At 59.2% G+C, this 12,453-nt stretch overlaps 1 protein-coding gene across 1 annotated transcript; it reads left to right on the top strand.

The window, feature by feature from the left end:
- The first annotated feature begins 270 nt into the window (after positions 1–270).
- On the top strand, positions 271–8,471 carry DLK1 (delta like non-canonical Notch ligand 1). The gene is made up of 5 exons (XM_037835240.1): positions 271–490; positions 1,767–1,830; positions 2,336–2,469; positions 5,570–5,711; positions 7,476–8,471. The coding sequence occupies exons 1-5, from the start codon at positions 424–426 to the stop codon at positions 8,221–8,223; spliced, it is 1,155 nt and encodes a 384-aa protein (XP_037691168.1). The 5' UTR covers positions 271–423; the 3' UTR covers positions 8,224–8,471.
- The last annotated feature ends 3,982 nt before the right edge of the window (positions 8,472–12,453 follow it).

Genomic DNA, 12,453 nt, shown 5'->3' with positions numbered 1-12,453 from the left:
CGGGCCCGTGTGCCGTCCCGTGTGAGCAGCGTGTGCTCAACGTGCGCAGGGTACCTGGGCCCGTGGTGTGTGCCCCCACGCGTGTGGGCGCCTGCCCGGGCCGCCGCAGTGGGTGGGGGGCGGCCCCGCGAGAGGCGGGGGGTCACCGGGACTGGCCGGCGCCGGCCCCGTGCGCGCGGTGGCGGGGGCGGGGGGCGGGGGCCGGGGGGGGGGAGGCGGTAAGAAAAGGGCGGCGCGCGCGGCGGCGGCGGCATCTCGGCGGCGGCGGCGGAGAGCGCAGCGCGCAGCCCGGTGCAGCCCTGGCTTTCCCCTCGCTGCGCGCCCGCGCCCCCTTCCGCGTCCGCAACCAGAAGCCCAGCGCGGCGCCCGGAGCCGGACCCGCGCCCGCCCCGCTCCCGGGACCGCGACCCCGGCCGCCCCGCGATGACCGCGACCGGAGCCCTCCTGCACGTCCTCTTGCTCCTGCTGGCCTTCGGCCCCAGCGCCCATGGTGAGCGCCCCCCGACCCCGCCGGCGAAGCCTGCGACGCCCCCCGCGGCTGCCGGTGCCCCGCGCGCCCCGTCCGGCGCGCCCCAACTCCCGCCGGTCCCGCCTAACCCTAAGCCCTGCGCTGTGCCTGCCTCGCCCTCTCGCCGCCCTCGCATGCCCAGCCCGGCTCTGGGGTCCCGGGGACGGGGGAGCAGGGAGGAGGTGTGGGACCCCCCCCCCAGCCCCTTCCCGCCCCGCAGAAGTGTGCTCGGAGGGTGCCGGTGCGCTGGGAGAGGAGGCATGGAGAAACGAGGTGATGCTGGAGGAGCCTCTGTAAAAATGCTCTGGGTGCAACTTTGGGGTGTCCCTGTGTGCCCCGTTCCGGAAACAGGTCTCTGGGGAGAAGTGGGGGGTGACTTGGCTGTGGTAGCCCCAAATCCCCAACCAAGAGCCCAGCCCGAGCCCCTCCCCGTGGCGTTTCTCTAGGTGAGGGGCTGCGACACTTCTGTCTGCAGCGGCCATCTGTCTCTGACAGCGGGAGGGGTGCCCCCTCCCCGCAGTGCCCCCCCTTACTGCACCAGTGGTTATTGTGGGGGGGGGGCGTCTGGAAAGCTGGAGGGTGAGTTGACTAAATGCACACAGTAGGTGCCTATTAAACAGCGTCACAACCTTTGCCCGCTGTGCCAAATCCTTGCCAGCCTTAATGCGAAGAGCCTGAGGTAGGGGCCTTTGGGGAAATTTGACCCGTATGCCTGGCTTAACTGGGACAGCCTTAAAAAAAATCCAGACGCCATACCTGTGAGCCTGCCAGGTGAACCTGTCTGGGCTTCCCAGAGTTCAATACCTCCAAATGTGCCCTTCCCCTTTGAGCTCACTTTGCAAAAAGTGAAGATTTGACCAAAAGCCCGGGGGTCAAATCTCTCTGTCTACTGGCTCCCCAACCCCACTTTGAGGAGGATTTGAGGTTTGGTTTGGTCTTGCGTGTGTGCGTGCGTGTTTGTTTCTTGGGGGGAAAATGGTGTCTGAGCTGCTGGTAAGAACCAGGGGATGCGATGTGGTCACCCCAACCCAGCAACGTGGTAAAGATATTTTCCCGAGTGGGCTGAGACACTGTCCAGCCACAGATATGAAGCACTCTCTGTGAGCCTACTGTGTGCTCACTGTGTGTGGGGCTGGGAGACCCTGGGGGCTCCTTGGCATCCTCAAGGGCAGCAGTAGGCTGTTGGGGAAAAAAGCAGCTTTGCCTTGGATCTCAGGGGTGTCACGGGGTGAATTGTGTCGTCTTTCTTATGCCTCAGGAGCTGAATGCCACCCGCCTTGCCACCCCCTAAATGGATTCTGCGCAGATGACAATGTTTGCAGGTAACGGAGTGGCTCCCAAGAGGCAGTTTGTGGGGGACCAGGGCAGAATCCTGGGGAGTCACAGAGTCAGGCAAAAAAAAAAAAAAAAAGGAGGGGGGGGTCCCTGGACTGCGGTGGTCTCTGCCCAGGCAGAGAGTGTTAGGGGAACCCAGTGGAGAGAAAAGGGCAGGGGCTGAGGATCTGCCACAGCTAGGACCTGTTTTTCCAGAATTGGGGAGGCTGGAGCAGCCCCTGCAGGGTGAGACCACTGCGGGCCACTGTGGCAACACGCAGCAGCTTCAGGGGCTCTCAGGGACCCCTGCTTGTCTGCTCCTCCATGTGACGTCTTTTTGAGCTTTTCCATTCAGGTGACTGACAGTTGCTTCCCAGTACCCCCTGGCTGGCACTGTGCAAAGACCCCCAGGGCTCTTGGCTCCCTAGGAAGCTGTCCTGGGCTCCCTGTCCACCTCTGTGCCCCCCTCCACCCCGCCCCAGTCATACATCCCCATCTTTCCTCCCCACGCAGGTGCCAGTCTGGCTGGAGTGGTCCCCTGTGTAATGACTGCGTGCCCCTTCCTGGTTGTGTCAATGGGATCTGCTCTGACGAACCTGGAAAGTGCGTTTGCAAAGATGGCTGGGACGGGGAACTCTGCGACATAGGTGAGCCTGTGTCGCTGCCTTCACCCAGCACCCACCTCCCAACATCCCTGCCCTCCTTCTCCCCCAAAGTCTGCACACCTGGCGCCCCAAACTCTTAATTGTCTGGTGCCGAGAGCTCCTCAAAGGTAGGGACTTAATTTTGCTCACCTCTACCACCAGCACCCAGCCTCCAGGGAAGGCACTGGGGTGGGATGGGGTGGGGGGCTGCTTGTTGAATAAAGAGTCACAACACCAGCACACACACAGAGCTGAGAGGGTGGGGGCCATGGGGTTGGGCAACCTGTGTAGGTCCCTGGGCCTCACAGAGGGTAAAGGATGCAGGGGTGTGCAGAGCTAAGGCTCTAAGATAATCACCCCCAAAACCACAGGAGGCAGCAAAAAGCGAACTAACAAATAAACAAATGCAAGGTGGGGAGGTTGGGAGCATAAGTGGAGGGGGACAGCAACTCAATTGGGAGCACCAGGGTGGGGTTGGGGGCCTTGACAGAAGAGGTTGGGGGTAGGGGAGGTCTGGGGGGGTCTGGGAGGTGGTGAGGTTGCAGATTGGCGTTACCTGCTGGCCTCGCGAATGGATGCCACCCCTGACCTCCCCTATCCCGGGCAATTGAGAATTGGCTGCCCCTGCATTTTCGGGACCATCCTTTGGCAAAAGCAGTCTTGAAGCCCGGGTGAAATAAAGTTCTGGGAAAAACCTCCCAGCTGCCTAGGCAGCCGCCGGGGGCCTCTGTCCTTGGCCCTCAACGTGACCAGAGCCCGTGTGGCGACTCCCTGGTGTTGCTCACAGGGTGGGCACAAGGATGCCCCTTGGGGACCCCACAAGGCAGCTTGCCCCTCTTGTGATTGTGTCGCATGAAATGAGAGTGCCCTTCACGAGCGCTAACCAGGGCATTTGTGGTACCAGGGAAACTGAGGCAAAGGACCTGCTGGAGGGTTTTAGCCAGGCTAAAAAAAAAAAAGGACCCCTCCTGGCCCCAGAAATGGAATTCTTCTCCCTGACAGCCCCTAAGGTCCTCCCTTAAGGGACACCTAAGAACCTGTTTTCACCCCGGCCAAGGCTGACTCTCAGTCCTGGAGCCGCCCCCTCCCCCCAATTGTCTCACGGCCTCCAAAGGCCCCCCTTCCGATGTGGCGCAGCATTTTGCCAGCAGCTGACTCATGCTCGGCCAGCAGCTCAGCTGCCCCTCACAGCCGCACCCTGGCAGCAGCCGCGGCTCAGTGCTCCATCCTGGGGGTCCCAGAAAAGCCACCATCGGGGCCACAGAGAGGCTTTTCACCTGCAGCCCCAACCCCTTTGATATCTAAGCCCAGGACTCCCCTCTGCTGGAATTTTCCAAACAAAAGCCCCCTCCGCATGGCACGTCCCTTCCCTGTAGGTTGACAAAGGGCTTTCTGGCTTGGGGATAGGTGGAAAATCTGGGGTTCCGAGAGAATAGCCCCCTGGAAAATCCACTGCCCTCTCCCTTCCCCGTTTTTGAGGCATTCCTGTGGCCACAGCTGCTGTCCCCTGCAGGGACCCCAGGCGGCCTTTGCCTCACAGCAGATGAATTCACCCCTACTTCTGGTTTAGGGGTCCAGGAGGGGCAAGATGGCCTGATCCTCAGCCCAGAAGGCTTGGCATTGTGGGGAGAGGAGCAGGGAGCAGGCTGGGGGTGGTGGCCAGCTCTTTAGCTTTAATTTAAGATTCTGAGTGACCGGAGAGCCAGAAGCCGAGACTGAGGAGGCAGTGGTGGGGAGGCACTGTGTGCTAAAGCCTTGCCTGCCGTCCCGGAATCAGAGGAATAAATCCTCTTTATGATTCCTTGCACCACGCCGGGTTCCGAAAGAGAACCTCATGGGCACAGGAGAGTCGTCAGGTGGTGATCAGTTCTTTCCCTTGTTGACTGATTGTCACCTCCCCCCCCGTGAGAGTGCAGTTCTCTCTAAAGGAGAGGACAAAATCTGCACAAGTGGCCGCAGCACTGGGGGATCTGCCCCTCTGCCTCCCCACTTTACTTGTTGCATCTCTGGCCAGCCCTGGCTTTCAATTTGGCAGGTGCAGCAGCTCAAATTATAGAAAACCAGAGCTAAAAGCTCCCTAAAGAAATCAGCCATTGAGCCCCCCTCCTTTTACAAGTGGGGAGACTGAGGCACGGGATGGGGAGTTGCTGAGCTCCGCTGCCACGCAGCAGCAGGCTGGAGACAGGGCAAGACAAGGTCCCTGCTGGCCCTGCCGGGGAGCTGGGGTCTCCACCGTCGGAGAGCCCCTGACCTGGGCCCCTTTGTTCCTCGAGCCCCAAGCCCCGGATAATGAAGTGGGCACGACAGGAGGTGCAAAAAGGCAGGGGAAGTGTCCCAGCCTCCATGGATGCCCGTGTAACAGGAGAGCACTCAGTGGTTCTGATTTTGCTGCCTTCAAAAGAGGCTGCTATTTTTTTTCTTTTAAATCATGAGCCCTCTTCATTTAGACCCTTAGAGAAAGGAAGAGGTCCCGGGATGGTCGCAGAGCTGGGGACAGCTCAGGCTTCTGGATTCCTGGCAGGGATCTTTTCATCTCCTTTCCCCTTTCCCGTCTTTGATGAAAAATTGGGATCTGCAGGCGATTTTCCCAAGGGCTGGGCTGGACCGGTCCACCGAGTGGTGGGGGCTGAGGTGGAAAGGGGTGGCTTGTCTCCTTTCTGTCCCCCACTTCCCCGTACGAGTGTGGCAACGGGGAATCTCAGCACCACTGACTGGTTTGGGGGAGGGGTTGGGGGGTCTGTGGTGAAGGTCATGCACCTGGCTGGTGCTTGGCTTCTGGGGTGACCCCATGCCTGGAAAAGTGTACATGCTTTCCTGGTCTCTGACCCTGCCACCTTCTTCAGGGAGACCCTTCAGTGCTCTGAGACTCAGTTTACTCAGTTTGGCATTTTGGGGACATGGGGTTGCTCCATCTTCCTCCTCAGGAGCCCCTTGGTGGTCATCGGCAGTGGCCCTGGCCAGAGCCATCTGGGCACTCACTGGGGGTCCCTGTCCCAGGCGTGTCGCCCCTTACCCCCCTCCCCACCCCTCCATCCCAGAAGCTCTCCTCCTGCCTCTCGGGAGGGGCTGATCAGGTTGGGTTTTCTCTGCCCCCCCCCCCCAGATATCCGGCCTTGCACCTCCACCCCCTGTGCCAACAACGGGACCTGTGTGAACCTCGAGGGGGGCCGCCACGAGTGCTCCTGCGCCCCCGGTTTCGCGGGGCGGCTCTGTGAGAAGAAGGCTGGCCCCTGCCTGGTCAACGGGTGAGTGCTTCTGTGACTCCGTGTGGCGTGGCCCACGCTGCTGCCCGTCCCCTGACGACCCTCTCAGCCTTGCCCCATTGGACCAGTCCCTGATGAAAGAGGGAAGTGTGTGCTTGTCGCGGCCACCCCGTGGGGGCCCATCCTGGATTAGGGCTCCCACGGGGGGGGGCACACAGTCCCGTCTCTCTCCCAGGCTCTGGCAGGTGATTTCAGGCACCTGTGACGTCCCCGTGTCCCGGTGCACGTCGATGGCAGGAGATTGGGGCGGACGAGCGAAGCAGGGAACTGCCTGATCTTCTAAAGGCAATGCAATAGGAAGACAGAGCTTGGGGGTCTGTGTGTGAAACCCACTTACCATCGTCTCAGGGTGCTTTGGTGGCACTGGGGAGCCCTAGGGTTTTCTGTGATGTCTGGAGAGGGGGCTGGATGGGTGGGGGGAGGTCAGGGTGGAGGATGGGATCAGACGGGGGCTCTGGGAGCTCTGGGCAGTGGGCACAGCCGACAGACAGACAGACAGACGGCCCCTTTCCTCTCTTGCGGCGCTTCTCACATCCCTTATCTCCCCGGCTGCACCGAGCCATTTCTGCTCTTGATGGGACTTAAGCCAGGGCCAGGAGAGGTGGCGACAGAGGCAGGGTCTGAATCCAAACTAGAAGCCAGTTCCGGGCCCAGAGCCAGGGCGGGGAGGTGGGGGGAGCCCCTTCCCTCGGCAGACCCCGAAGCTCAAATGCAAAGCGAGCTCATCCTCACCCAGCCTTCCAGGGCGGCGGGGGCCCGGGGGTTGGCACGCGCTGTGCCTGCAGGAAGGCGGCTGCCGACGATCAGTATGCAGAGGGGGCGGGGGGTGGGTGACACTGAACAGCGTTTCTACTTATTAGCAAGAAGAAAGAAAACAGAGCGAGACCTTTACAATATTTTGCTTTTCTTCCTAACAGACTTGAATCGGTCTGTCAAAACAGAGCCCACGGCCCTTGAGCTGCCTTCCAAGCCGGGCCCTGGCCCTGCAGCAGCCAGGCTGTTTTCTTGTGTTTATCGCCCCCTTCTTCCCTGGAGTTTTGGCATTTATCAGATGACAAAGGGCCTGCTCGTTTAAAAGCAGTTACATTAAATGCTCTGTGTTCCACTTTGAGCAAACGGCTTCGGTCCGCAAGCTGCACTTGGGTGAATGGACCCACTATTAAAGAGCTGCCCGGAGCGGATGCCGGCTTGTGCCAGCGTGGACAGACCAAGTATTGCTTTCATTTGGAGGTCCCCGGGGCTTTCCCGCACAATAGCCGTCAGGCCCGTGCTGCCAAAAATAAAAATAAAAGTAATAATAAGGGGCCGGGGGTAGGGGTGGTGGAAATGGCAGGAGCGAGGGTAGCAGAGCCTGGGACGTGGGGAACTAGCAGTGCCCCCCGCCCCTGCCTGGTTCTCCCTTTGCATCTGGGGAGGGAGACTGAGGGCTGGTGATCATGGCTTTACCTCTCCCAGCCTCAGTTTCCCCGCCTGTCCAGCGGCTAGTCGCCAGTCTTCCCGCTGGAAGGATGAAATGAGATAAGGAAAGGAGGTCAGGGGTGTTGCAGGTTGGTGGTGTGAGGGGTGCAGGGTGTGCACCCCATTCCGGTGCAGAATGGGGGCCCCTTGCAGGCCTCCCCGTGTACCTGGCCCACTTGCACACCTGCACAAGCCTGTGCCACAGTGGCACAAGAGGAGCTGCACATCCGCCCGCCGTCCTCACCCAGAGCCCTGAGGGCCCTTGACCGTGCCCCCACTGTGTTGCAGCTCCCCCTGCCAGCACGGAGGCACCTGCGTGGATGACGAGGGCCAGGCTTCCCATGCCACCTGCCTGTGCCCCCCCGGCTTCTCGGGCAATTTCTGCGAGATCGTGGCCAACAGCTGCACCCCAAACCCGTGCGAGAACAAGGGCATCTGCACCGACATCGGGGGCGACTTCCGCTGCCGCTGCCCGGCTGGCTTCATTGACAAAACCTGCAGCCGCCCCGTGACCATCTGCGCCAGCAACCCCTGCCAGAACGGGGGCACCTGCCTGCAGCACTCCCAGGTGAGCTATGAGTGTCTGTGCAAGCTCGAGTTCACAGGTCTCACCTGCGCCAAGAAGCGGGCGCCCGGGGCCCCACAGGTCGTCCGGCTGCCCAGCGGCTACGGGCTGACCTACCGCCTGACGCCCGGGGTGCACGAGGTGCCCGTGCCGCAGCCCGAGCACCGCATCCTGAAGGTGTCCATGAAGGAGCTCAACCGGAGCACCCCGCTGCTCAGCGAGGGCCAGGCCCTCTGCTTCACCATCCTGGGCGTGCTCACCGGTCTCGTGGTGCTGGCCACCGTGGGCATCATCTTCCTCAACAAGTGCGAGGCCTGGGTGTCCAACCTGCGCTACAAGCACATGCTGCGCAAGAAGAAAGACCTCCTGCTGCAGTACAACAGCGGGGAGGACCTGGCCGTCAACATCATCTTCCCCGAGAAGATCGGCATGGCCACGTTCAGCAAGGAGGCTGGCGACGAGGAGATCTAAGCAGCACCCCTCCCGCCAGCCCCTCTCTGTTTTCGGGGTTCCGCAGAGCTCATTATATGTGGTCTGTGCTCCTCTTTGTGGTGGAATTCACTCCATTTTGTGTCGTATCTGGTGAACGCTATGCTTACGCCTACTGTCTATCTGTCGCTGCGTGATAAACACTGATGCCAAGGGAACCCCGCCCCGCCCCTCGCTCTATTAATGCATGACGCAAAAATAATAAGAATTTTGTCTTTCAAAAAGTAAAAGAAATTAAGCATGTTATTCTAAATTCAAATAGCAAAATATCAAAAAATACCAAAAAAAAACATGGCAACAGAACCAGGGCTCGGTGCCGCGGCCCCTCTCCGAGGGGTCTCGCCCACGGAGCCCTCGTGAAACCATTACGCGTGCTGTGCACGACCGATCACTGTGAAAAGGCTAAAATCTCTTTCGTTCGTTAATTCTCACGCGCCACATCCAACTCGCACTCACATCAAATTCTCCAACACCGCAACCTTCTAGATCTTTCTGATTGATTTGCGATTTCGCAGAGTGCGCGGCGTGTCAGGCAGAGAGAGCCCTGGGTTGGCTGCTGGGGGGCTGGGACCCCGTTCCCGCCCTGCCACAAGCTCGCTGTGTGACCCTTGGCGAGAGCCCTTCCTTCCCAGGCCCGCTGTTCTCCCCTCTCCACCGAGGGGCTTGAACTGCAGTTGTCATCACGGTCCTCTCTAGCTCTAAAACTTTGAATCTGGAACGAGGAGTACAAACCAAAGTAGTTCCTGACTCTAAAAATTAGGATCTGATGAAGACCTAGTCTCATCCTGAGGTCCGAAAGGTTTTGGCCTATCCTGGATGCACACTTGACATATTGAAATGAAACCCTAACTGCGTTTCTCCAAATGGGGGGGCCTTCTGGCCCACCTCCCATTTGGAGAAAAAAAAAAAATGTCCCCTTGGAGTCACAATGTGCGATTCGGAGTTGCTATGTAGCACCTCCCCACTCCCTCAGAGCCCCACGCTTTCCCGCCTCCTGCCCTTTAGATGAGAGATGTCCCCCGAAATTTAAATGCACTTTGAACCGCAAGTGCCCCTGGCGAAAAAATCTGAGTAGCAGCAACACCCTCACCAAGGTTTTCACACGGATTAGTGGAAATTGTCACTTGGGGGGGCTTCCCGGTTCTGTGGTGAAAGTGGTACCAGATTTGGCCTACACAGCCACAGACTGTGTTTGTGTTGCTGAGTTAATGATGCTCAGATCTTGAAAGACCTAGCCAGCTTCTGAATTATGAACTTGCCTTTTTTTTTTAAAAAAGAGCTTCTATCTTTTTTGCAAAAATAGAAAGAAATGGGACAGAGCTCTGTTTAGCTTTCCAGCTCTTGGGTTGGGCAGCTAAACAGCCCTTGGGTACCAGTTAGTATTTTGCTTCTTAAATTTTTTGGATAGGAATCTGTACCCTTAGCCTTATTGAGTATTACCTGCCGTGTTTACCTTGCTGCAGACATTGATTTCCAACCCATCATCATCATCATCATCATCTCAGTCGTTCGAATCACATTCGCCCACACACACCCCATCCGTCAGCCATCTGCGTCACCGTCAAAACACTGTCACTGACTTCATCATCCCTTGACCCCTGGAACCCCCCCACCCAGGTGTCACGTCATCCCGGCCCATGTCCCCACCCGAGCTCCCAGTCCTTTGGCACCGAGCCCCGAGCCCCTCTCCACCCCTGTTGCCAGGCCCCCGCTCACCTGCACCCCGCGGCCCTGCCACCCCGACTGCCGAGCCCTTCCTCCCCACCATGGCGCCCACCCCCACCCGAGTCCTTCGTCGCCCTTCCTGAGGCCCCCTCCGGCCTTGCCCCGAAGTCCCTCCCCTGATTTATCCCCAAAACCGCCCCCCCCACCAGTGCCACCACTGCCAGGTCCCTCGCCGCCCCCAGGCTCCTGGCTCCAGCCCCCAGCCCCTCCCCGGCCCTCCCCGGACCCTTGGCTCCCCCACCCTGGTGTCCCTCACCCCAAGGCCCTCTTCCTTCTCCCTCCTCAGTCACTCCAATCACCATCTCATCTCATGTGGAGTTTGTTTTAGAAACAAAAATTTAAAAAAGCCAAAAAAAAAATGAACTGGATGTGTTGGGTGGGGGTTGTGTGCCCCCAGCCCGACCTCTCTCAGCGTGCGACCTTGGCCGGATTAGCTAACCGTTGTGATCCTCGGTTTCCCCAAATGCCAAATTCTTGGATTGGACAAAATGACCAAATTCTGTGCTCAATTCCAATCTCAACGCTGGAGAGAGAAGCCACATTCCCCTGCGACAGTGGGGGAAAAAAAATCCAGTTATCCTTAATCACCCTTGCCTGATTTCTCATGAATCCATCTGCTCACCCACCACTCATCTGACCAGAAAGCATTTCCAGGCACTGCTGCATGCCCTGCGAGGGAGGGGAGCGGACCCCGCGTCCCCAGGAACTGGGCGGGGTGCAGGTGAAGTGCCATGGGAGCTGAGAATTCCGGGTCCCGTGCAGACCCTCTGAGAGCAGACGCCTCACCACCTCCTGTGACAAATTCTCTCTCCCCAGCACCATCAGGCCACCGAACCCCCAAATCCAGCAGCGCTCACCCACACGCACCCCTCGTGCCACACAGGCAGCGACTTCCCGCCGAGCAGGAACCCCTAAACCATGGCTCAGGGACCCCACGTTCTGCTGAGAGTGTCGGACTTCTTGGCTGCACGTCCGCACCTCGGTGCACTTCGTGCAGCGCGTTGTTTACGAAACAAACGGAGAAGCTCAAAGACAGCGGTCTTAAACGCGGTCACTAATTCGGTCCCAAAAGTCGAGGAAGGAGGAGGAGTGATGATGTTTCTGTAACCAAAACATTAAAAAATGTCATTGACGCTCTTTTTAGCTTTTCCGTTTACTCCCAGACGTGCAAAAAACCTTGTTTATTGAAAAATAAACAAACAAGGGCTGATTTCGGGTCTGACTCTGATTTCTTGTGTGCCGGGCTAGACTCAACTGCTTCTGGGATGTTCCAGGGCCCGTGTTTTTGGGGGCCCTGGTCTGGCCCGAATCTGGCTCTTCCAATGGGGAACGAGGCTGCAGGGGCCAGGGCCCCCTACCTCCCACCCCAGCCCACCTTCTGGGGAGTCAGGACACTGGAACTTCCCGCCCCAGTGGTCCCTGCTCAGATCTCCTCTTGGGGTGGCAAAGGATGGCCGTTTGCAGGTGGTGTGGTTGGAGGGATGGGGAGACGGGGGAGATGGGTGAGGGGCTGCACACGAGGGCTCTGGGCAGAGCCATGTTTCTGCACAGAACTCGGAGGAGTCTGAGAATTTCCACGTAGGCATTGGGCCCACCCGGCCCTGGGGAAGGTGGATTTGTCAAGGGGAGAGGATAGAACATGTTTTGCTTGATTTTTAGTTGTGCTGACATACAACCCTTAAAACATCTAGAAATGGAGGTACATGGGCCCCGTTTATTGTCCTCACTCGGGCCCTCCCTTCCCCCAGCCCTGGGGCCCCGGCCACGAGCCTGAGCGCTCAGGAAGGCCACGCTTTTGAGTCCCCACGGAATACCTGCCACAGCCGTGTCCACCCCCAGGGGCAGGCCAGAGTGCCCCCCTCCCCACCCACTGCCACCCCCAGGGTGAAGCACCTTCTGTCCAGTCCCCCAGGCCTGCCCCCCCACTCCATGAGCCAGCACCCACCCCACCGTCCCAGTGCCCAGTCAGGCCCGGGCAAGGTGTCCGTCCCCCCATCCTCCTCCTGCCCTTCTCCCCCATCCCTTGGCCACCTCTGCTGGGCCAGGCCCACCTCTCCTATGTGCTGCTCGGGGCTCCCCAGCCCTCCCACCCCCACTTAGCTGCGGGCGGCATCGGCGGTGCAGTGACAGGAGGGGGGCAAGGTGGGGGCAAACGAGGAAAAGATGCAACCAGGGTGTGTTCGTAACTGCTCGAACGCCTGTGAAAGGGGAGTATTAATTACCCAAATTCCTTACCAGGGTCAGCGGGAGTAGAGCAATAACCCAGGAGGAGACCCCCAAGCTGGCCAGGGGTCCCCTGGCTCGGGGGCCAGCACTTTGGGAGCGTTTTCTCAGTCTGAAGGGGCTGAGGATGGCCAAGCAGAAAATCGGTTCTGGAGTACAGGAAAAACAACAGACCCGCAGCTCCCCATTCATTTTTCAAAGCTAGGATAGCTCCAGTGCTAAAACCCGACCAAGCTAACAAAAACAAAGGAAAACCACCTCCTC

Source organism: Choloepus didactylus, chromosome 4 (assembly GCF_015220235.1).
Source record: "Choloepus didactylus isolate mChoDid1 chromosome 4, mChoDid1.pri, whole genome shotgun sequence".
In the NCBI taxonomy this organism is placed as follows: Eukaryota; Metazoa; Chordata; class Mammalia; order Pilosa; family Megalonychidae; genus Choloepus; species Choloepus didactylus.
Note: the sequence above shows the minus strand (reverse complement) of the source record. Positions and strands in the feature narration are given on the sequence as shown.